The 25548-nt window shown below is 44.1% G+C and overlaps 1 protein-coding gene across 6 annotated transcripts in view; it reads right to left on the bottom strand.

The window, feature by feature from the left end:
* The window catches only part of ano8b (anoctamin 8b), a 42255-nt gene extending 18014 nt beyond the window's left edge, over nucleotides 1–24241 (bottom strand). For 2 of the 6 annotated variants that reach the window (XM_061237204.1, XM_061237207.1), the window contains exons 1-4: nucleotides 23634–24241; nucleotides 23184–23527; nucleotides 3529–3639; nucleotides 2411–2543 (exon numbers count right to left, since the gene is read on the bottom strand). In XM_061237204.1, coding sequence (XP_061093188.1) covers nucleotides 2411–2543; nucleotides 3529–3639; nucleotides 23184–23334 — 395 coding nt within the window. In that variant the 5' untranslated portion in view covers nucleotides 23335–23527; nucleotides 23634–24241. Of the gene's footprint in view, nucleotides 1–2410; nucleotides 2544–3528; nucleotides 3640–7368; nucleotides 7462–11576; nucleotides 12135–23183; nucleotides 23528–23633 lie in introns of those variants that run through there. The other 4 variants (XM_061237205.1, XM_061237206.1, XM_061237209.1 and 1 more) reach the window with 4 other exon arrangements.
* Nucleotides 24242–25548: the final 1307 nt, after the last annotated feature.

The raw sequence follows: 25548 nt of genomic DNA, 5'->3' as shown, positions 1-25548 counted from the left end.
ATGTCACCGCTCGCAGCCCATACATGTAGCGCGGGTCTGAGGGCGGCCATCTTTTCCCGAATGGGCTCAACCTGACAGATGCCTGGCCTCTGTGTAATGCTGACTCAGAAGCTATGGCGGGCCCCTTTAACAACACGGCGATAACAATGGGTGAACATCTGTACAGCACGAAGTAATGAGCCTGTAAGCGCTAAAGGCTAAAGTCTAGCGCAAAAATTGTAAAAAAAAAAAAAAAAAAAAAAAACACTCAAGAGGTACTAATTGAGGCAATGCGGCAGAATTCCTTGTTTCTCTCAATGTTGTGGCAGTGGACTGGTTATATTTTCTAATTCAGGATAAACATATTTCACAAGATTTGCACAGAAAGCAGTAATTGGTGTCACGTCCTCCTTAGCAAGTGTAGGTAGAAAGTTACACTAAATTAAACTAATCATTTATCATTCAGCACGCATCAAAAACGTATCATTTCGATCATAAAGTTCAGCAAGCTCTTTTCAAACCGTGTTCCATTGTCATGATAATTAAATCCTAATAAGTGATCAGAGGAACCTGATGCACAGCAATATAATGCTACATAAATTTAGATAACTTATCGCTATCTATGAGTGATGAAGCAGCTATAAAAATGCCCCACCAAGATCCTTGCGTTTGGAAAAATACAAATATCCTTTCGGATATGAACGGCCACCTGTGGCAGGGTAAGAGAGAAAAAAAATCCGTTTGACGGATACTTCATGGTCAATGTCTGGAAGGGCAGACTGAATGTTTGACACGCACTACAGGAGGAATCCCTCTCCATCCTAGGCAGGCTCTTGCCCTGCTTAAGCTAGCATTGTTCTGGTAGGACTGCCTAGCCCAGGAGGGGTCATGGAAATGTCAACACTGTTGATTTAATGGAGTATTAAAGCACAGCGCGACCGAATGAATTATTCCAGAGGATCACGGGAGAACTGCTCCGTGCACCTTCCTCACGAAAAAAAGGACTGAACTGACACAAAATGGAGGTTTCTATTTTTAAAACATCCCTTTAAGGAATTTAGCAATCAATAAAATATGGGTCACTCCAGCTACCTGGATGCGCCTGAGGATGTGTGTGTGTGTGTGTGTGTGTGTGCATGTGCATGAGCACGTGAGGGAATGGTGTGTGTGTGTGTGTGTGTTTGTGTGCATGCGCTAGTGTGCGTACGTGTGTGTGCTGATAACAACAAAACCCCAGAGGGCTTGTGTATTACACTGGCTACAGGAAGCACTCACTCCTCACACATTTTCGCGAAGCCCCGTGTATCATTTTACCTTCGTTCTTTGTGGAGATGGAGACAAACTGAAAAAAGCTGAGATTTCAAGAGCGGAATGAACAACTCCGGCCCGTGTTTCTCACTGACACCGCAATGAATTCTGGGAAGTGCCCTCCATTTCTTAACGCACCGTCCCTGTAGGCTCACTGAGGTCAAAAAACCCATTACCACTGTTCGTTTCTCAAAGCACAACGCTAAACGCTCGCCCGTGACAAGACCTGATAACATTCAAACGCTGATTTCTCTGACATTTAGGGGATATTCCTGATATCGATATCCTTGATATCCTTTGTTTGCCAGAAGAAACGTAATCAAACGGATGCTCTCCCCTTGGGCCGACACAGGAGATAGCAGCTGAAGGACCAGGAAACCCCAACAAGCCAGAGTGCCAGCCGCTGAAAGGGTTTTCTGTGGATTAACTACATTAGTACTTCATTTTTAACACCTCGTAAACGTGGTGACAGCAGGAAGCTTGTGGAAATTAGCCGTGTCCTTTAGATAAGGTCCTTTATATGGAGCAGCTAGAGCTCAGTACTCTGATATCATTCAATATTCCCTCATCACAGAGCACTATACACCCCCCCCCCACTGTAACCTCTTATTTCAAAATGGCTGCTCTATGGGAGCCTCAGCAAAACCACAGCTCTAGCTGGCAATCAGCATATGACAACACATTCAGCTTTAAATAATTAATCAAGCTTAAGGAACATGTTTTGATTTCATTAGCCTTCAAACTCTTCACATGCCTTCAGTGATACGCTGATCCTCAACTGTATTTATAGGGGACATTAAATTCCAGGATATTTTAAGTTCCTAGTAACTATAAATGACCAGCGCAAACATTGACAGGACAGTTTACAGATTTACATCACAATGTTTAATCCAGATGAAGACGTTCGGCTCAGGGATAAAAAATTACAGCAGCATAAATCCGATACTGTAAAAAGATACCCACCTGTAATTATAACACTACACTTCCCTGAGCCCTGGATTCTGTTCTGATGCAACTAATAATGCAACCGATTAATCGAAAAAGACTACACTGGGACGTGCAAGCTCCAACGGCCCACGTTCTGACTCTCCCAGCGCTGCCCCTAGCTCGGGCCATAGCTCACTTTTCGTAGGTTGCCGTGACGAAGAAAGCATAGACCCTTGTTTGTTTGTGGTGCCGGATCTGGATTATGAGTTCAGGGATACCCAGGCGGATGTGGTTCAGAAGCCATAGTAGTGTGTGGTCATCTGTGCTGTCTAGGGGAAGAAAACAAATAGTGTAGATTCAGTTTTACTTGTCAATCGGTTCATTTTTAACTTATATTTTACAAACTGTCATTTAAATTATTCTTCATATAGGCCTACCACTGCGCTTTTTCACATGATTACAACAAGTATTTTAACCAGCTGTTCATTTTTCTTACTTAGGTGCTATTCAGTGTTCATATTGTGCTTATTGTGCTACATTGCAAACAATTACATAAAACCAGGTAACAAATAATAATTTAACAAATCTAAATAAATATTGAGGTGAATGAATAGGCCCCTAATTGGGGTTAAGCGTGGACACACGCCCATTAAAACAAATCATTTGGTTCATAACAAATAAGGTCAACAACCAAGTGTTTACCAACCTAATCAGGAGCCGATTGATTACCCTCAGTCCTGTATTTGATCAGTTGAATAATGTTATCATCTTTTTATGTAATTGTTTGCAATATGGCACAATAAGCACAATGTGAATATGGGATTTATTCTTCACTGCACACATAGCTATTTCTGACATTATGTGGCTTAAGAGGGAAATTAATCTCCCTAAACATGAAAATCCCCTAATTAATAAAAAAATGAATAGCTTTTAACATATTGGGATTGCAAATGTGATCAGGATGAAAACCAGCATACACAGGGGGGCCCCAGGACCGAGGTTGGGAGCTAATTAGCGTGTTTTAACTAACTTTCAATTAAGAACGTATTAATCCATGAATCTTATTTCCCCCTTTCTAGCCTGTAACCACAAGCACTGCCTTAATGATAAGTTAACAAATGGGGATGGCAAGGCTGTTATTCACCAATATATTATTGTTTACGGTAGGGCCAACTGGAAGTGTAAACGAAGGCTTGGCGAATGGGAGAACATACAGTCTCTAAAAAGCACACAGACACTGCAGCAAAGGCTTGTGGGTATGAGTAAACTGTGACACGGACGGAGACGGTGTAAACAGGATCTAGCTTACAGCACCTGTAAAAGTCATCAGGACGTCACAGTTCTCCGTGGGCACTGTCTTCATCCAGGACTTATGGGACATGATGTACCGGCCAGCCTGCAGGAGACGCTTCCCAAACAGCTTGTCTGAGAAAGTGAGAGAGAGAGAGAGAGAGAGAGAGAGGTAGAGAGGGAAGGAGAGGGAGACAGAGAGAGACAGGGAGAGGGGGAGGGAGAGAGGGAGGGGGAGAAAGGGAGGGAGAAAGCGGGAGAAAGACAGAGAGAGAGGGAGGGGGAGAAAGGGAGGGAGAAAGAGAGAGACACAGAGAGAGAGGGAAAGAGAGGGAGACAGAGAGGGAGATAGAGAAAGGGACAGAATGAGAAAGAGAGCGAGATAGAGAGAGAGAGACAGAAAGAGAGAGAGAGAGGGGTGTCAAACTCCAGTTACAGAGAGAGATGGTCAGCCACCTCACTACAGTTCTGACAAAGGGCACGGGAAGGGTCATTGCTGTTGCTCAGTGTCCCTCCCACCCCCCAACTGCCCTGCCACGACCAACTCTAAATGTCACCCATCATTCCCCAGGAACTTGAGAGGGGCAGTCACGCCTTAACCCTTTCGCAACGGGAGTGTGACCCACCTACTCCCAAAACACAGGGACTGCTACCTCTGGGATTCCTCACCGAAACGCGCCAATCGTTTTTGTCGTGATTACGGTTTTAACTCCGCCTTTTGCCTCAAACTGTAACAGGCAGCATCTGTATAGCATACATTAGCACTTGACATGATAGTCCAGTCTTGTGAAACATGTTACATAATGTAGCCCTGCTCAGAGGAAGACAGTTGTATTGTCAGTTGGGAAGCTCAGTGGGCTGGTGTGAAGGTACACAGCTGCTGTGGCTTCTCTCCAACCGCTATCGAGCCAGGCGGCCGGCAGGTCACCGCAAAACATAACAAGGCTCACAGACCGCAGCGGTCAGACAAGGTGTCGTACTTTTTGAACCCCCCCGGCACAGACCAGCTGACGCAGGGGCTTGTCTGTGTCCAGTCGAGTGGGAGGGAGGCTCCACACTGACGCCCACCCATTCGCCATCAACGACAGCCACTTTACGATGCGCGTCTATAATAATACGCTGCGCAGTTCAAGGCCAGGGTCAGGTTACATACATGGGCGAAGTCATAAAAGAAAGGCTGTTATCAGATTTCTGGAGGGCCTGTCACTCAGCCACTACAGACGCAACTTCTGTGCTGACAAAATGGGGTCTGTTCGTTAGCTGTAAAAATCTGTGAGGTCAGCACATCAAAATGGTTCACCAGAAAATAAAGATCCATGTCCCTCAGTGAGGTCTACAAGTCCTCAGACATGTTCCCATAGCTAGATTGTGTGTTGTGCATTAGGGCTGGCAAATGAATGTTTTTACTGGACGAATTTGAGCAACAGTTTGCTCTAGTTTTAATTTTAGTTCAAAGGTTAAATGTTCAACATCTTTACACAGGATTGCTTTACCCAGGATACAGGCTAGGTGTTGACATGGTGCTCATTTGTAGCCCCGCCCCAGTCCTGACATGGCCCACAGACAGTTTTCACCCTTGTAATCTCAAATCTGCATTCATACCATCCCCTCTGACATTTTGTCTTGTTGGTTAATCAGAGATACTCCCATATCCTAATTAGAAGTGTCCAAATTAGAAGTCCTATATCAGTTTCTTGCACAGGGTGGCCACCAAAACACTCTCAGCCTGACTGCGTTCTACTTCTTAAACCCTTATTACTCCTAAACATTTTCACTCAGCTAAACCGCATGACAAGTGCGCTCATGTTGACCAAGTCCATCACCGGGGGCAGCCTGTAGCCTAGTGGCTGAGACACATGACTGGGGCCCGGAAAGGTTGGTGGTTCAAGCCCCACGTTAAGATCTACACAGCTGTTGGGCCCTGCATTGCTCCAGCGGGGATTGTCCCCTGCTTAGTCTAATCAACTGTAAGTCACTTTGGATAAAAGCTCCAGATAAATCACGAATTATTATTATTAACAAATCACTATTATTTATGACATTTGTTTGACATACAACACAGTCTAAAGCCAAGGGCCCAAAGGCTACACCCTACTATTCCCTAAAGGCTGGTTCATTCACACCACGTTTGTCTAAATTGACAGCAGTTTTGTCAGCATATTAGTCTGTACACAGTATCCCGCAGGGAGAACACATACACCTGTCGTTGAAACGCACCACGGGGATAAACCGCCGCAGACCAACGCGACAGGTGCGCTCTGAGATAAAACCACTCACCTACGATGCGAGATAGGGTAATTTCCACTAAACTGTTTACACAAGACGAGTGCAAAGCTGTTAACGGCCGGCAGCAAGCCTGTTGTGTCACAAAGACAAACAGGACAGGTGGATGACTGGCATGCTCGTACTGCCCAGAGACACAGCTCTGCCTGCCCTGGCAGCTGTGCGGTTCAGCGTTTCTTGGGTGTGTTTGACCGATGGCAAACACACGCAAGGCTCCACACAAACACTTCACGCACAGCCTGCTGCAACGTGACCAGCTGAGGAAACAAGCGTCCCATCTTCTCAGTTTCACACATTCAAGAGCAGAGTGTTTATTTTAACCATCGGAAGTGAAACACTCTTACGGTTTGAGTACCTTGAAGTGCAGACTCTTACTATGAACTGGTTTGGCGATAAAAAGATACAATTTACTGTTGTGTACTGTTATACATTACATTACTGTTATTTAGCTGATGCTTTTATAAAAAGCGACTTACAGTTGATTAGACCAAGCAGGGGACAATCCCCCCAAGAACAATGTGGGGTTAAGGGCCTTGTTCAAGCGCCCATCACCTGCACTGATCTCACTGTGGCTTGAACCACTAACCTTCCAGGTCCCAGTCAAGCATCTTAGCCACTAGGCTGCAGGCTGACCTCATGCATCTCTACTGCACAGTCTACTGAAAATTAAGCAATCCAAGCAGTGTATGTGCCTGCTACACTGCTCAACATACAATACAGTAAACCTGTGAATTACAGAGGTCAAGTGACAGTGTAAGCACAGCAAGTTTAGAAACACCCTGTGTCTGTAATCTAAAAGATACACAAATATCTATCCGTGATACAATCTTCACACAGTGATGCAGTAGATTTGTCGGGCCTCCCCAGTCATGCACAAAGCAGAACTGTTCAAGCAGCAACGCTAACGCTCCTTAAAAACCCCAGTGGTGTTATTGGTGTCTTCGTGCCATAAAGCAACTGTACTACTGCCCTTCAAACGGGGCGGTGGAGAGAATTATCTGAGCAATACTGGGACCTGCTAGCCAGGTGTATGAAAATGACTAATCTGTACAACCACGGAAACAGCACATAGCAATTCAGCAGTTCTACTGAACATCAGACGAACACTGTGCAGAGACAGGTCCCGTTAACAGGCACACGATTTTAAGCTAAAAATAATCGTTTCTCCGTCCGTGCGCTCTACGCGCGGGTCCTCCTGCTGCACCTCTGCAGACCCAGCCTAACTGCGGAGTCCTCTGTCGGACTCTGTCCCCGCGGTCGTTTTAACTGGCACGCGCGTCGATTACACATGCGAGCCCACGGACGACGGAGCCCGTCAATCTGCTCTTTTCTCCCGAATTCAATCAGAAGAAGGACAGCGGAATAGCTGTGTTCGGCTGCTGCAGCCCACACGCGGTACAGACAGAATTCCCCCCCTCCCCCTTCCCCATCTCTCTCCCTCTGTTCTCTCAGTCTCTCGGCCTCCGGAAAACAGAGATTCTCTTTATCGCTCCCCGCGCTAACGCTAGCCTTTTTTCACCGCCACCACCACCACCCAGCCTCCCTCCCCTCCCCTCCCCTACCCACCCCCACCCTACAAACCTAGCACAGATAGCCGCACACGCCCCTCCCTCCGCTTGAAATCCACCCTGTTCCTCCAGCAGCTGGATACACGGACCTGTTAGTGGATATAAAAGCCTTTCTCACTGGCTTTCCAGGCGGCGCTCCCTCCCTCCCTCCCTCTCTCTCCCTCCCTCCCTCCCTCCCTGTCTCTCCCTCCCTCCCTCCCTTCCTCTCTCTCTCTCCCTCCCTCCCTCCCTCGCTCTGTGCTCACTGGGCTCCTGTGGGCGCTGCTTATGCCAACAGAGTGGTGGCGAGAGAAAAGAGGACCTACAATAAGGGCACTGTCTCTGCCCTCCCCACCGCCTCCGCCTCCGAAGCGGACATAATACGGGGGTCACAGCGCTGATCCCGGGGGAGGAAGGCCGTTGATCCGGCCGATGGCACGGCTCCGGCCGCCGTAGCCTTCCCCCATCCTCCCGCTGCCAGCGCTACTCCTGCACGTCCTCATTAATAAAGCCATTAAAAGGAGACGAGAGCCATCGCCGTTTTAATAGGCCGCTGATATCAGAGACATTGTGCGGCTCCTGGTTCTATTTTTACCCCTTCACTCGGCACACGCCGGCTTCTCCAGGGTGACTTTGAGAGCACGTTTCAAACGCGGGCGCAGGCCGAAGCGGGAAGGCGCGGGGGAACGCATCTCCTTTCTGTGCGATCCGCGTGATTTGTAACTGATCTTCATACGGTTCTTTCTAAGTTTTCTTCCCGCTAAAGAGGATGTTTTCACGAAAAACAGAGCGCATGCGGTACACAAAAGTGGGTTCGAGGAGCGTGACACCGATCCGTACGTGTCATCCGCGCGCCCTGCCTGTCTCAGTCACCCGGTTTGAACCCAGGGGGCCTGACCTGCGTCAGGATGGCGAGAGGAGAGCACAGTGCCAGGAGGAAACCCACACTGGCACAGAGGGTTGCACGCAAGCTCCACACAGCCTGGGACCTCGTTGCTATGAGTGCTAACCGCCGCACCACCGTGCCGCCCACAACGTCCCAGACCTCCAGCGACAAGGCGAGCGTCGCTTGGCTTTCTCACAGACAAAATGGCGGCGCGTCCTTCCTGCAGAATTCCAGACACTGGTATATTCTATGACGTGACTTCTTATTGGTGTTTTTGCGCCTTTTTGGCCAGTTTGTATATACACACACCCTTTTTGATTGCTATTCATTTACGGTATATATGTATGGTTTTTTGACCGTGCCAGTTATGATCAAAGTTATTCAAGATAATAGAAATCACTAGCCAGGCACTGCTAGTACGGACTGAAATCTGATGGTATACGGACATGTAATTGCTTTATATGGTTTTTTAATTCAGTTTTAAGCTGAATGATGGATGCCTTTTATCTGTGCGATGATTACATTTTTTTTAGCTGTTTAATATATCTAAAATGTCTAAAGCTTTGCCTTCAGTCCTCTAAAATTTAGCTGTCCTAAAATGGCCCCTACATGTTGACAGTAGGCAGCCTGCAGTTTAATGCACTAAATTTGAGTTGTAACCACATTGCAGAAGAATATGAATCCAGATATGAACAGATGCATCATTCATGGGGGGCTGCAGAACCCTAGGGATTCTTGAAGCTACTGCAGGGGGTCCCTGGCCAGCTGCCACACAGTTTGAATTTCAAAGCCTATTGTTTGGTCTCAGACCGCGTTTTATTTATTCATTCTCAGCCTCATAATGGCTTCCTTGACTCTCATTGGCACAACTCTGGCGCTCACGTTGACAAACGGCATTAACAGACTCCAGAGGCAATCAAAAGCCGAGAATCAAGGCTAGATACGGAAAGCCTACTTATACACGCAGTAAGGATTCAGAAGCGATCGAATGCACCTGACTAATCAGAAGTAGTCGAGAAGCCAACAGTCCACTTAGTTACTTTTGGCCCCCTAAAATGCAAGGGGGCTATGTATAAATTCCCTGAAAACCCCTCATTTATGGGACCGGGGGAGGATTGTATACAGTAGTCTGTGTGCCAACAGGAGTGCATGCTAGGAGTTAAGCAAGTGGGGAAAGACGCCCTTTGATGAAACAGCTGAACTAAGTATCCCCCTGTGATTCTCAGACTGGTTATCCAACTGCCTGAATTGGGCTTTGTGAAGAGCACCAGAAATTATGAATCAGTGAATGGGCCTGAAAGCGGCTAATGAACACTTGTGTCAGTCCTCTGGACCGCCTTGTTTATTAGCGCCCACGGTGACATACCCAGGCATTCGCCACCACCAACATTAAGGAACAATCCTATAATTAAAGAGGCTTAAAAAGAAATTACGCTGGCAAGACAAATCCAGACAACAGAAAGGTTCCAACTGGGGCATTAGCACTAGCCTGCGTAGATCATCCCCCCCCCCCCCCCCCCCCCCCCTCCCCGAGAGACGTTGTCCATGAACACAGTGGCATCTACTCCACTGATCGTTTGAAGCACACCGTCATTGAGACCTAACTGGACCCAGGAGCACCAATTTAAGGGACTGTGAAGACCACCACAGCACGATGTTTGATTGACAGAATGAATGCCCATTAATGATTAAACTAACAGGAGAGAGGGTATTAGCGTGGCATGCACAGACCCACTTTTGACCGACACAGTATTAAGCACACAAGTCAATTTAGGCGAAGCTGTTTTGCCTAAAATGGCTAAAACGATGTAGGTTCAAAATAATTTGCAGACTGTGGTAGTTTCCCATTCTTTCTGTTTATGCATGTATTCAATAATACAAGGTGTGTTTGGAAGCATCACAGGCTCTTTGTCAGGTATACAAAAGGAAATCAAGCAGGATCAGGTGTTCTCCATTATTATGATAGGATACACCTTACCTAGGATACACCCAGGGGTGTGGTCATGTGAGCCAGCTGATTGGTGCCCAGAGAAATAACAGACTTCAACATCAATACCACATATAAAATACACAGCATGATCAATTTCACGATCAATTTCAGTTCAAATGCGACTCATGTCGGAATGAACAATTCATTATTTTATAGTCATGAAAAATATTTCAATACATCAATCTGCATGTGCAGGCATCCATCTATTCCTGATATATCTAATATCTTGCTTCTATAGTTATATACATTGAACAAAGATAAATAGCTCAGTAGTCTCAAAAGTAAAATGTATCTCAAATTATTCACCTACAAGATTTTGAAATATCGATTCTCTATTTTGACTATGCACCTGTAAATTACACGTGTGTGCACGTTGGATTAAATTGAAAAAACAGCATTGTTCACCAACGTGGTTAATAGCTCCAGCCACCCTTGACTGTGTTTTGTATGTACTTTTCCTCCACATAAAGGGGGCTTCATACTGAGAAGATTATATTTCTCCTTTTTGGCCAAAGTGATGCGTGACCTTTACTAGCTCCAAGTAAGACTGAAGTCAGTACTCAGGGGTGACAATTCCACATTATCCCACAAGCGTTTAAACCACACACTCAACACTGGAAAGTCTAATGAATCCCAATTGAGGGTATTATCTATAAAACAGCAATTAGTAAATTCCTAAAACACTGCCGGTGTGTGGAGTTTATAAAGACGATGTTGTGGTCCCAGAGGACAAAATCATGACAGCAAAGTGGTTGAGATGAAGCGCTTCTCTCTGAGCTGTTTTAGGCCTGAAATCAATACGGAGGACTGGCTGGCTGAGGTCCGAGAGTGTCACCCAGCTCGGAGGTCCAGTGCACACTCAGGTCTCACCTTCAGAGAGGAAACACAAGCTGCAGAAAGCGAGAACAGCTTTGCACGTTTGACTTTCGCAACATGTTTTTCCTCCTCATTGCACACACCACACACACACACACACACACACACACACAGACACACACACACACACATGCACACACACATACACACACGCACACACACACACACCACACACACCACACACACGCACACCACAGACACCACACAGACACCACACACACACACACACGCACACACACCACACATGCACACACACACCAACACACACCACACACATGTGCATACACACCACACACACGTGCACACACACCACACACACACACACACACACACATACACACCACACACAGGCACGCACACATACACGTACGCACACACCACACACACACACGCACACACACAATGGCTAGAGGTGGCCACTTTATATTCAGCCCCAAGAAACCAGGTGAGGTGAGTTAACTGGTCATGATTGTATTCATGCTCCCCTCACCCCAGTGACGGGCTTAACAGACACAACCGCGATGGATGTCCGCGTGAACGGACAGGTGAGACAGCGGAGCTTCTGGTCACCTGCGGCCCTCGGCGCCCACACACTGCGCGAGAGGCAGCGGGCCCCGTCCGCTCTGGCTGTGGAGAGATTAGCGCAGGTGAAGGGTCCCCCCCCCCCCTCTCTCTCTCTCTGTACTCCGGCACAATCAGAGGAAGCCGTGTGAAGCAAGGCTCGGCGCTGGCCTACATCGTGAGCGTTTCCTCATTGCTGCAGAGAGTCTCTCGTTTCACAGACTCCACTTTTACAGTCTATTAAGTGAGCGTGATTGAGAATACAGTCAGTGTAACAGGATATTCGCTGCTGAATTCACTGTGTAATGGTATGCACAAAATAGCTATGAGGTACTACAGACCTAACTATCTGCCTCTATCGCACATTTCCTATTAAATTCATGTCCACAATCACACGTGCACACGCAAGCATACACACACACAAACACATACACACACGCACACACACAGCACACACACATACACAAACATACACACATGCACACACACAAACATACACACACACAAACACATACACACGCACACACACAGCACAAACACATACACAAACGACACATGCACACACACAAACATACAGACATACAAACACATACACACACGCACACACACAGCACACACACACACACACAAACATACAGACACACACGCACATACACACGTGTAGTCAAAAACAGCACTGTTTTGTGTTTTATTTCGAAAGAAATACCCTCTTTGCATTGCCAGTTATTAGTAATACCTCATAGATTGAGTGACCTTGGTCACAGCTATACAATGAGTGTGAACAAGCCTTTGTCACAAAACTACATAAGCTCCAAAAATGGGTGATTGTTACACTTGTCTGTTTAGTAGGTCTGTTTCTCTGTGTCACTGCACTATGATTGCTTTGTTTTCATTTATATTTTGACACAGTGCGCGCTGCCCCCGAACACAGAAGTGGCTAGAGCAATTACAGTTGCAGAGAGGGCACAAGAAGACAGAAAAACGATCATCCATCCCACCCAGGTGGAAGAGGCCACGATTGTTTGTGAATCAGAATTCAGGAGCGGAAGCACCGTTAGCCCGAAATATGGGGAGCAATTTTATGTGTCCGGTTCCAGTGACAGCCCCACAGTGAACATGGCAGGGAAGCGCAGCCTGGGGTTCTGGAGTAGCGCACAGGCTCAGGAACACTGCAGTAGAAAACGCTACGCTTCCTGCATCGTTACAAACTGGCTCGCTCGTTTGCGACAAACAAGGGGGGCCGCGCCGAGGGGGGTATGTTTAAGCATAAGATTTAATGATAAAAATGACAAATCAAAATTCTGAAATTTAAATATGTATTTGTCAGTCAGTGTAATCAGTAATTAGCGCAAGTGCATAGCTGAAGAATGTAATGTCGCATGTCTGATGTATGCAAAAAGCAGCAAAACACAAAAACCTAAAAGACCGGGAGACCGCTACGTAGCAGCACGCTAATGAGAGAGAGAGAGAGAGAGAGGAAATACTAACGCCCAGGCGGACTTTTATCTCCCCCACAGCCTCAGTAAATACCCACACCGGGAAAACGGTGGAAACGCCCTGGCCTGCCCCACCCAGCGATCAACTGACCGTAGGAGAAAAAGACAAGAGAGAAACAAGATGCTCCAATACAGGCTGGGCTGCGAGAGCATGCTAAAGCTCAGCCACTGCTATCAAAGGTAATACGGGTATGATTTCATGTATTGTTTGCACGACTCTTGTCTGTTTTTACAGTAACCATATCAGCCAGATATTATCTAGCCTAATCATCCTATTGCTCAAAATGTATTGCTAAACATCCTCAGCTCCATACAGTACATGCTCCGTCATTCCCTTCTCTCGACCAACTGTTGCCCCACACTCAATTTCGAGAAAAATAAAAAAATACCATGACATTATTTTACGAGAAGTTCAATGATATACAGTACATATCGGGTGTGTTTTCTGTTTGTCTATGCCAGTGCCAGTGCCCACAAATAGCAGGGACTCAAGCTGAAAGCCCTGATGTTTATAACACCTGTGGAGGCCCGCAACCCAGGGCTAGCTATGTGGCCCTTTTCATACCAATATCACAAGAGCTGTGCTGTGTACAGCAAGCTTTAAGTTTGACTAATTACAGTCAAAGGCAACATGGAGACCAATGAATGTCCATTCAAAAACACTATTGAGGTAGATTACAGATACATCCTTAGCCTTAAACATTTTTTGAAACCACTGAAATGCGAATGCGAGTTCAAGTATGTATGCTTCCATAAACGTATTGGTGCTGATATCACAGATTTCCAAGCAGGTGTTCGTACAACGGGGGGATATGCACCAGCTACGAATTACTGGACACACCTCTATGCAACACTCATACAAAGCCACTGGTGGGATCTGACACACCATCTCCCCCCCTGTCGGTCCATCTGCACCAGGACCACATGCTAGACCCACACAGCCCTCACACTCCCCTCGTGCTGGGGCTGAGTGGAGCACAAACCTATGGCACTTTGAGAGAGAGAGAGAGAGAGAGAGAGAGAGAAACGCACATCGCCCCACATTAGTCTGCTGAATGAGTGAAATGAGACAGAAAAGTCGTTGCGCCCCTCGGGCCAATCAAACAGACCTTCAGCCACTAAACAGCGCCAACGAGAAGCCGAACGAGAGCCGCTCTCGACCCACAGTGGTTAAACAGAATTTTGGGCCGCTGTAGCCCTCCATACCATGGGCTCGCTAAGCAACCGGGAAAATAAAGTTCCCCCGAGTCAGCAGAAGCACGGGAGAGAGGGAAAAGCAGCCAAATGCTGATTTATAGTCCAGCCCCTGGAGTCCGTCAACTAGTAAGTGATAACACAGCCACACTGTCTAAGTGGATCTAGCATCCCCCTAGCTGAATCTTGATCCGGACAGTAGGCCTAACACAAGGAGAAGACAGGAGACAGAGGTTGGGACCAGTTCATATCTGGTTCTGGTCACCTCGTCCAGTGTGCTAGTGCACAGTACATGCTAATATCCACATTAGGTACATACGTGTATTACTAGCATTGAAAGCAAAGCTTAGCTTACATATTAATGTTTCCTCTATTGAACTGATGTCTACTTATCTGGATGAGCTATAGTGATGTCAGGCATGTGTAACATTCAATGCAGTCAATGGAGAGCAGGGTCTGGCAGGGAGGAAATGCAGCGCTAACGCTACGCTCTACTCCTCCTGTTAAGTTCCGTTCACCTTTATATCACTTTGGGCTCATCGACCCAATATATTATGCATGTCACGGAGTGTTTAGGTCTGCCTACGTTTCTAGCCTCTTCGGGAAGAACGAGCCACAATCTCTCGGGAGATTCCTCACGAATGAAAGTCGTTAAAGAAGGAGAACGTACACTGCACTTTATGAAATAGGAATTATGAATTATGAATTTCGAAAGGAAGCCGTTCCATATGGTGAAAGGGTTATGCAGCACCGGTGATATGTTATAGCAAGACCACTATCTTATTACTGCCACCAAGGTCACCCCACACCGCAGTTTCCCAGGCCACCAATAAAGATAATGCCTGGCTCAGCAGTGTAATGGAAGTAGATCCAGGGGGGAGGTTATGGTGGGATCACGTCTGTCTCTTGCATGCCTCGAGTAAAAGTGATGTTAAATCCGCCACAATACCGCCAGCAGAGCATCTCAGCCTTGCGCTATAATTCACCGAGGCGTCGGTTTCGGCTCATCTCTTCAACACAATCTGCTTTTTCAAAAGGGATTCTGGGGGAAGCGCATTGTTCGACTGTGCAAACAGCAGGCCCGTCTCCGTCCCTGTGATGCGTGCAGTATCTGAGCCCCACACCAGAGCCCCACGCAGCCGTTGCCATAGTACGCCGTGTGATATTCAACTCGAGCCACAAACCCCATTACCTCACAACTTACAGACGGCATACGAAAGAGGAACAGACTCAATAAACCGTGAAAAAACTGGAACGTAAAATGTTTCACTCGTGATTTCAGCCGTATGAGGGGTGTTGCTATCAAGACAAACAAAAAGCCTAAGGCTTAGTTTACATTACTGGAACACTGCTCACAATGGGAAGGAAGTGGATGTCCACAGGCCAGGAATCAAAATTCAAAATGGAACCAGACAGAAACCCATATATTTACAATGATTGTTGATTATTTGTTTCATGTACCTTACTGAGTATCTCTATATAAGGCCTCATAATATATCTGAAACACATATTCATATGAGCTTATATGTGCATTCCCATCTGAGCATTGCAACTCATTTCATCATTCCAGAACAATAACAATACTGTCAAAAAGATTTACCGTATAGATTAAACATACTGTAACGTCCCGCTAGTCTGTAACCTGTAGCCACATCAAGCATTGCCCCGCTACCTTATCGACCATAACCTCAGCCGTCAGAAAGATGCATTTTTTGGGGTAAATTGTTTGACAAAGCAGTTGAAAGGACGTTGCAGAGTAAGATTAGCACCGCTCTGGCAGAACACAACACAAACGCCAGCTTGTTGTGACTGCTCAGGCAGACGAAGGGCCATCAGACATTATAACATCGCAGAAAATATGGCGGCCTTTTCACTTCTTTATACAAGATAGAGGATTCTTTGTTACTTCCCATTATAAGAGAGTAAAATTCTTTGGTTTCAGCTCCTCGACATTGCAGCAACATAAATAGGAATAGAAATAGTCCAAAAAAATCAGGCAGCAAGAGCAGTCATCGGGCAGTTGGAGGGTTGCCGGTTCGATCCCGCCCTGGGTGCGTCAAAGTGTCCTTGAGCAAGACACCTAACCCCAAAATGTTCCTGACAAATATGGTGCCTTGTGTGGCAGCTAATTGCCATTGGTGTATGTGTGCGTATGTGCGTATGTGTAAGAATGGGAGAATGAGAAGCGTCAATTGTACAGCGCTTTGGATAGAGGCGCTATATAAATTCCAACCATTTACCATTTACAGAGTGTGTTGTGTATGTAAGGTGCTGTGTGTAGGTCCAGCTGTAGTGAACGTATTATTATTTGCATGACCGTGTGTCTATGTATGCACTGCTCCACCTGTGTGTGTAGCAGGCACACAGATAGGCAACAGGCCGCAGGCTGTCAGTGTCCATTGTTCATTAGCCTGGTTGCTTGACGAAACTGTGGCATAGCCTGCTGCTTTGGCCCTATATGTTTGTGGCAGTTGTGCTTGAACAGTGCTTGAAGGAGGGTCCACAGTCAGACACCATACAGCACATCTGAACAAGGCGCTGAATTAATGACGGAGCCATTTTCTTTTATGCACGTATGGCTTTTATAGTTGGACCGAAGCCTAGCCCCTTCTAAAACCACTATAGCCCCATTACCAGTTGATTTATTAGCGGACCACAAATGTAAATGCAAAATATAATTGCATGCACATCCAGTGTAGGTAGGTAGCAGGGATGGGCAGTGTTGATACATGTATTTGAAATGCAAAATAGTATTTTGTCATTTGTATTTTATGGTGTAATTTGTAGACTGTTCCCCAAAAATATAAGTAGTAGGCCAAAGAGAAAAAGTAGAAGGCCAGGGGTGTCCAGATGATGTTCAATTTTCTGATGCAATTTGGAGGCTTCTGGTGCATTTTAAATGGCGGTATTCTTAAGCACTGAGAGACTGGCAAAGGTGTATGTGTAGACACCGGCAACAAGCGAAGGAGAATAAACTTGAACATGACACTATATTTTGAATCAAAATTTGTCATTCGATTTAGTATTAGTAATTATTAATAACTAATCCCATCAATCTTCAACCATTATGTTATTTTTGTTATTTAGTTAAGTAATTTTTGCAGCCTAACCTAGACTCACTGTATTCCCGAACAGAATGCAGGCCGCTAACAAAAGAAAGTGTCGAGTAGATGGGATCATTTAGGCCTACTTATTTTTTGAGAGCTAAAATATCGTAGTCTCATGCACGCCACCTTTTATGGCTTAGAGTGGCTCCACTTTTAGAAAGACCGCAACTGGTGGTCGATACATGTCCCCTGAGCTGGCACTAGCAGGGCGACATCCAACCAAAAAAATCACAAAAGTAGGCTAATGAAAAAATAACACAATTAACCACACGGACATCATTTCGTCCATCAGTATCACAAATACGATCAATAATGGTCACCAACCATGAAGAGAGAGATCTACAGTGCTTCCTGTCTGGAACGCATCCACTACAGGATTTGTTTGCAAATCTGCATCTCCGGGAGAGAGCTGGTCATTGAACCCCTCGAATTCACTCAAGTTTCACTTTATCCCCACTGTTCACATTCAAGGGGCACCTGTCGGTATACGTGAAAGCCCTTTAAGCCCATGGGCCAAAGGGCAATTTGATAGCGGAGAGGATTTGGATTTCCACTTTCCCACTTCTAAGAGCCGTAGATCCCATAACAATGTTTTAAAATAGTCACTGCAGTACAATTCCATTAAATCATCCAGCTATGTTCACTTAGCGGTAAGAAGAGTTACAGTAGTGTGGCTGTGGAGTTTAACATTTTCACATCTTTGATGTACAGTGGCACGCTTATCAATATTTCAATTTTAACCATTAGGCCTTGACATGTAAATGCATGCATCTTTTCATTATCACAATCTCAGGAACACATAGCAATAGGTTTTGCCAGTGCTATCTGAGATATTTATTTTGTGCACAAGCTATCCTGTATAAACATCCCTTTAGCTCACACTAACAGTAAATATCAATACTGATGTTAGCCTAAGCCAAGAGGTATCTTTCAGTGTTGACTGAAGTTCAAATATTAACTTAGTTTTTTGTCAGCTGCAATGCTGTGTGCTTGGTCTGCACCAAGTAGGCTCCGTGTTTAAAATTTGACCCTGGATCTCATCTAACTGGGTCAGAAGTCTGCTGCCCCTCACTCAAGCCTCTTAACACCTGTCTGAATAGGAGGCCATCGATAGTTTTTTGCCATCACGTGCACTTGCACTTCCAGAACAGAGGACTGAAGAACAACCAACATAAACGGACCTAGGTGTTCTGCAAGCTCTGTTTTCACAGGCCAAATGCAGAGCAAGGTAAAATTATAGTTGCTTTGTGCATGGTGTATTCTGGAGAAGCACAAGTACAATAAAACTATGTGAAAGTTCTGATGCCCACCTTTGCTTTTTTCAGCACTTACACTGAGTGGGTGCAAAGAGACTAGATCAATCGTTTGGAGGTGTGCGTTGACACAAAAGCTGGTACAATTTCAATCTGCCTCGAGAAAGGTAGTCTTGGAACAAATGAAAAAGTTCACCGATGATATAAATATTTGAGAGGGGAAAAATTTAAATTAGATTTATTCATAAAGTAGTAATGGAGGGAGAGTCTCCATACCAGAAACTGCAACAGTAATAACCTCATGTTCATCTGTAATAGCGACACAATAATTATTCACTTGCTTGTTATTTTTTTGTTATATTCACAAAGCATCATGAACATCATAAGATGACTAATAACTTATACATATGGTGTGTCACTGCTAATTACCACCCCATGTCTCAAAAATCAATCATTCAATGTGGTCCTGCAGTCACAATTTACAGGCACAGAAGCAGACGATTAAAAGTGTCAAAACCTCATGGTGAGTATATCCAGGTTAAAAGTGATTCTGTGATGTTTTCTGTACATGGGGGGAAAAAAAGGTCAAACGGTTGTACTATTTACAAACATCTACTCTTTAAACAGTTCCATGGAGCGGACGTTGGCTGTAATGAACCAAAAAATATCACAGACGGTGTCAGAAGATGAGGGTCTATGAACTAAGTATTGTAGTATTTCAAAATTGCAGAGGTAATACAGTAACAACCTCCAGCTCCCACAAAGAGTGGGTTGTGGGATGTGTTGTACCTGAGTCTCCTGCCAGACATCCATCTTGTGGCTTTTTCTTACCTGTCCATGTGAGGGTCTCAGGCAGCACCATTCAATCATACCATTCACTGTGTGTGAACCGTAATGGTTTGCATTGTCTTTCACTGCCTGGCATTGTCTTTCAACACGTTCTGTGGATGTGTGCTGCACCACACATAGTGCCCTCAACTCCAAAAACTTTCAAATGCCAGCGGTGCCCGTTGTTATCTGGTGAACACTTGTAATGCTCAAAGAAAGTATATTTGATGTCTGGACAGGCTGTTCTCCATATATGAAGCACAGCATGTGCCCATGTCAGGAAAATGTCAATTTTAATGATGCTAACTCATAAGACACTTACAAAGGCTTACCATATGCATCATAAACTTTGAATAACACTGTATAGCAGCATCAACTAAGTTCACAAAAAACTAAATTTTCAATAAACCATCAATAATATTATAATAATGTAATTACTCTATAATAATGTCATTAGACAAATATTTACCATATATAAATCAATCATGTATATATTTAAATACATTGCTGTACACAGTATTATTATAATGTATAGGCATATATTTTTTAATCCACATACTTAAGTTACAATATATTGCATTATAGTCCAATCCCATAAGGAAGAAGCCTATAATGAAGCAAAGCAATAGCTCGTAGTAACAGCTATTACTCAAGGAAAGTTTTGATTTTCAAATGAATAATTTTTGGAAGGATAAGAGTAGTTTTCACTTCATGACGCTCTGTGCATTCACTAACGTACGAAAGTAGAAACAGCCTGAACAGAAATACAGCTATGTACCTTCCACCTGTTTCATAATATTTTCTCAAGGCGTCACAACTAAGTATTATGTAAAGACAGTCTGCTCTTCTGATAATTCATAGAAAATATGTGCCAAGTACAAACAAACACAACCCACAAAAACATTCCACAAAAAAAATCTGAAAACAAAGGCCTCAATGATCCTCACACTGAGAAGTGAGCCAACAGTGACCAATCTAAGATACAGGTACAGGTACACCTAAAAATAAATGACACGGTAAGGTAAAGGGGAACAATACCACAGCCATGTTTAGTGTAGCTCCATCACAGCTAATGATACTAGGCTGTGCTACACTACCTGTCTTATGGTATTACACTTCAGACTGCACGATGATTGTTTGACAGTTTTGAATCAAATGTTTGAAGCTTGGGAGGTTCATTTTGAAAGACATTTAAGGCATTCACACGACAACACTTAACAGATAATATTTAGGCCTACAGCTTGAAATGTTTGACATATTCTGTGGGAATTATTAATTTGTCGAGGTAAATGAAATAATAAAACCACTACTGATATCCATAGGGCTCCATTTCAATTGGGCATAAAGGCATATGATAAATAAATTGCACTGAAGTATATAGAGTAACATATTCATAAAAGAACCAAATATTGTTCTCGTATTTCAATTAAACAGTTAAGCTGTAGTGTAATGTTGCGATGATTTTGGGACTCATTTTAACTTTCTTCCCAGAGTATATGAGCAATATTATATTCTTATTTTTAATGTTTTCTTTCATTGAGTATTTGAGGATCATTTAAAAGGTTTTAATTGTGCACTCTCATATCCATTAACTACATAGCAGAGTCTGTATACATAATGAGAACATAAATATTCAATATACAAGTAAATAAGCAGGAAATTCGTAGATGGAAAATGCATTTCTCATGTCAATGCCACCAAAAACAAATGAAAAAAACTTTTTTTGAGATTGGATGTCTGTGCACTCATTCTAAAACCAGGGCTCTTTTGCTGATACACAAGAGGACATGAAGGCAGACGGACACCAGCAAAAGTCACAAACAGCTAAAAACGTAAACACAAGGCCTGTACCCTATGTGGGCTCAGAGTTCAGTTCCACTATTAATACAAAATCCAACAAACATATCAGCAAACACAACCAAAGAAGATAAATGGAAAGAAATAGTGAAATGCTATGGTAGATTTATGCAACTTAATAAACCTTATTCGAGATACAAAATAGGAGACGTACTGTACAGGAAATGGTTATACACAAATGCCAGAAATTCAATAGCCTCCTTCCTGTATTGAGAAAGGCAATTCACAGCAATTGATTCCTATTGAATCAACAGGGATTCCGTCACAAAGGAAAACGGCAGCCACAAAGTCAACACAATCCAGCCCAAATCACCAAGGTTAGGCAATATGTTATAAAGGATGAGCATCCACACACCCCACCAAGAAAATCCTTGCAGGAGGGACCACCAGATTAATTACATACAGCTTTGCACTGGGAGATCTGAGACTGAAAATGACATGTGCAAATGTGATTCTGTAACATGTTGGTAATCCTAGTTTCTCACCTCCAACCCCACAGCGCCCCAAGGCATTTAAGTCAACATATATGCTTATATCTGAAACGCAGTCTCAGTATCAAGTAAATAGTCTGACAATAATTGCATAAGGCAAGCTATGATTTTAAACTGTATTCAGGTCATTAAACATATCTTATGAAACTAATGAAAACTACTCATTGGGTTTCCCTTGTTTTGCTAAGCAAACGAACTGCTGACAGGCAATAGATAGCCTAATTAATTTTAGCACCATGCTTGTACGCACGCAGAAAATAAATACATACAATGATCTCACACGCTTATGTACATATTATGTCATATTATAAAACATCAAGTTTAAACTTACATGGTACTCCTTTAAGATCTGCTGTGTACGGGTTACCTTGCCTTGCTCATGGATACAGAACGTCCCTTGCAATACACTGGCCATAGCTACACTGACTGCATCATCCTGCACCACAACTGGAGGAGTGCACGCGGCGGCCCCAGACACAAAAACACAAACCGCCGCAATTAACGTGTTCTCCAGTCATTTAACTAGAAACCGTGCAGCCAAGAAAAAGCGACATGCGATGTTAATAAATATGAAGGACATTATGAACACGTACAAGTATAATATTGTATATAACTTAAGGCCATATGCAATAAACACCGTAGTAACACTGTTCATGCTTCAACTAAATAGCTAGCTCGGCAATATTGCATGTACAATGGCATAACAGTTCAGCTATAAACCGTGGCGAGACGTGATTGTTAACCTACGGGTTACCTGAATTCGGCAAAGGGCCAGGCTATTAAAACTTTCCCGTTATACGTCTGGAATACTAGACAACGCGTAATAGCAACATCGCTAGCTAGCTACTGTAAGTAATCAGCAGGAACAATGCATCCCAATTTAACCTTCCTCCTGTGACTTTAAAAAGTTCATCTTTGAGAAAAACTAGCAAACGGGATGTTTTGACGTGTTAGAATAGCATAACATATGGCACACAACATATCTACATCCCAAACGGTCCTCACCACTAAAATGAGCGAGAAAAAAAATAAGCAGTGGCAGCAATGATGATGCGTTTGACCTTTGAAGACAAAGACATCATTTTACTTTAGAGCGCCGTGTTATTGACAAAAATATCATTTTGAAGGGCTTCCGTGGCTCGGGAGAATTGAGACAAAAGGACGTTGCCCGCCTGTGACGCTTTCAATGTAACGGCTAGCTAGCGTTAACTGCTCTTGTTGTCTTCTCACATCCACCTGTGCTCGGAGCTCATGTTTTACATTTCATTCACGAACTCAATCTAGGCTGCCTCAACATAAGGAAAACTCACCCAAAACCCCGGAGGACGTTTGTTGAGGAACGGCAGCTGGATCTGTCTTTTCACCCTCCTGCGATCGGTGTCTGTGCCGTGAGCTCTCGGTGTCACTGGAGCTGCTTACGGCTGCAGCGGCGGCTGCTGCTGCCGCTCCCGTCTCGGGCATGCTGCTTCAGTGGGGAATGGGTGCGGATATTGTCGGGGAGAAGGGACTGCAATATCGTGTGTCAGGGTAGCATGGATCCCGGCCGGCCGTGCCGAATATGGGGTTAAATGGACGTGAGAGTGGAGTGAAGGTTGTTGTGGTTCATCCTGTTTGCAGTGGGATACATGCAGATAGCGCTCCGGCGCGAGTCTTACTTTGGAGGAGGGACAAAGAGAGAAGGGGGAAGACACATTTCACACACACATACGCACACGCAGGCTCACACACACACGCTGGAACATTTTCATGTTTCTCCTCACCTTCCAGGAGGAAATTTCAAGCAGCAATGCCGTTTACAGGGGTCGCGCTCTGCCGGCCGTCGCAGATGATCGAATGCCTTCCATTAATAGAATGCTGGTCCTTGGTGACAAAGATGAACTGGGCAAACGCATGTTCACTGTAGTGTAGTAGGCTATGTAGTCGTCAGCGTAAGCGTAGCCACAATATAATAAACAGGAAACGTGATTATTTGCGTTGCGATGAGTTGAACTTCTCTACTGGCATGTTAGTATTAAAACATATGCAATATATGGTCATGGTTTAACAAAAAGCAATGATGAATAGGATGCCGATTGTCGTGTAGTATACAGTTTGTCGGTTATAGTGTGTAATTTACATGTGTTCACCTGTGTTGTCAACGGAGTAGCTGTACTTACCGTGTCAGGCTCTGCGAAAAAAAAGTTTTTCCCAGTTAACCTGTTATTCTACAGCAGCTGGGGGCAGAAGAAACTTCACGGGTTACTTCAGCATGGCACCTCTTCATCGATGAGGGGCAGCGTAATGAAGGGACGCAGCCTGTCGTGTGGGATTAAGTAGGTTATGATTTATTTATCAACGTAAAAATATCCTCTTAGTTTAATTTTTCATCGAGCCTCGGAGACTGGGTGAAGGTAATCTCTTCCTCCTAAGGTTATCAAAATTTACTGTGTATCCAATATTTGGTCTGTGTTGGCATTAACGGATGAAATATTATGTTACTCTCCATTACATAAAACGAATATATGTGGTGTAAGCAGGACCAAGGAATATTTTGCAGTGCCATTTCACTGCCTAAAGGATCATTATAGCAGCTGGGGTATGTACATTACCAATTTCACTCTCTGTGCCTTGCAGAGTAGACCATCCCAGAAATCAATATTTGGATATATATATATATATATATATATATATATATATATATATATATAGGGCCTTATATGGCCTTAAAGCCTAAAAGCTTGATGTATGCTTTTAAATACACGACTACCACATGACATTTTACTAGTGGGAGAACACAAACCTCATTAAAGGTGGCGGCTCTGTGCTCATGTGCAGAGCGATGATGTCAATAATTCAGCGTACCGTTTACTGCTTGCCCCCAGCTGGGCTCTCAAACAAAATAATGTCACCTCTTTTTTCATTTTTCCCGGCTGCCGTCTATAGTAAACCCTCCTCCCCACCCCCCGCCTTGTTCTGAAGCAGCCCAACAGCATACATTCTGCTTACTCACCACCTCACTGCCGACAGCTGCAAAGACCTGCAGTGACTCATACCAGTGCACATGTAGCACTGTACTGTCTATGTATATATATATATATATATATATATATATATATATATATATATATATATGCACTGCTCCACTGCCAGTGTAAACTGGCACACATGGAGAGGGCAATGCCAATACACAATATCACAATCACTAGATCTGAAACAACTGTCTGGATCAAGGTGGTGATGAGGAATTATATAGTCATCTGAATAATCCATATTTTACAGAGAATCCAGGCAAAATGAATTAGTTTCGTTCCTCTTGCCATCGCTCGTTACATTTTTTTTTACATGTATTATTACATGTATGTATTATTCTATACAGTGGTGTGTAGGCTATATTTTGAATAGGAAAACAACCCACTTTCAATTAATCATGATTGAAGATCAACTGCAAAATATAGTTTTGAATATTTCTCCTTACCTTTTAGTTCAATGGTCTTTTGTTAAAAAAAAATGTGAGTGTGAGAAAAACGCTATATAAAAGCAAGATATTATTATAATGTTTTAATCTTTCTTCTGTGGTAAAAGTTATACATAGAAAAAGACTGTGAATGACGAGCTACAGAAACTACAGCCTCTTTCTGCCAATTGTCTGGCTCTATACGAATCACTATCTATCTTGGTAGATGGCTTGTGTAGCCT

Source organism: Conger conger, chromosome 4, assembly GCF_963514075.1.
Source record: "Conger conger chromosome 4, fConCon1.1, whole genome shotgun sequence".
NCBI lineage: Eukaryota > Metazoa > Chordata > Actinopteri > Anguilliformes > Congridae > Conger > Conger conger.
The sequence above is the reverse complement of the archived record's forward strand: the minus strand, read 5'-3'. Positions and strand labels throughout refer to the sequence as shown.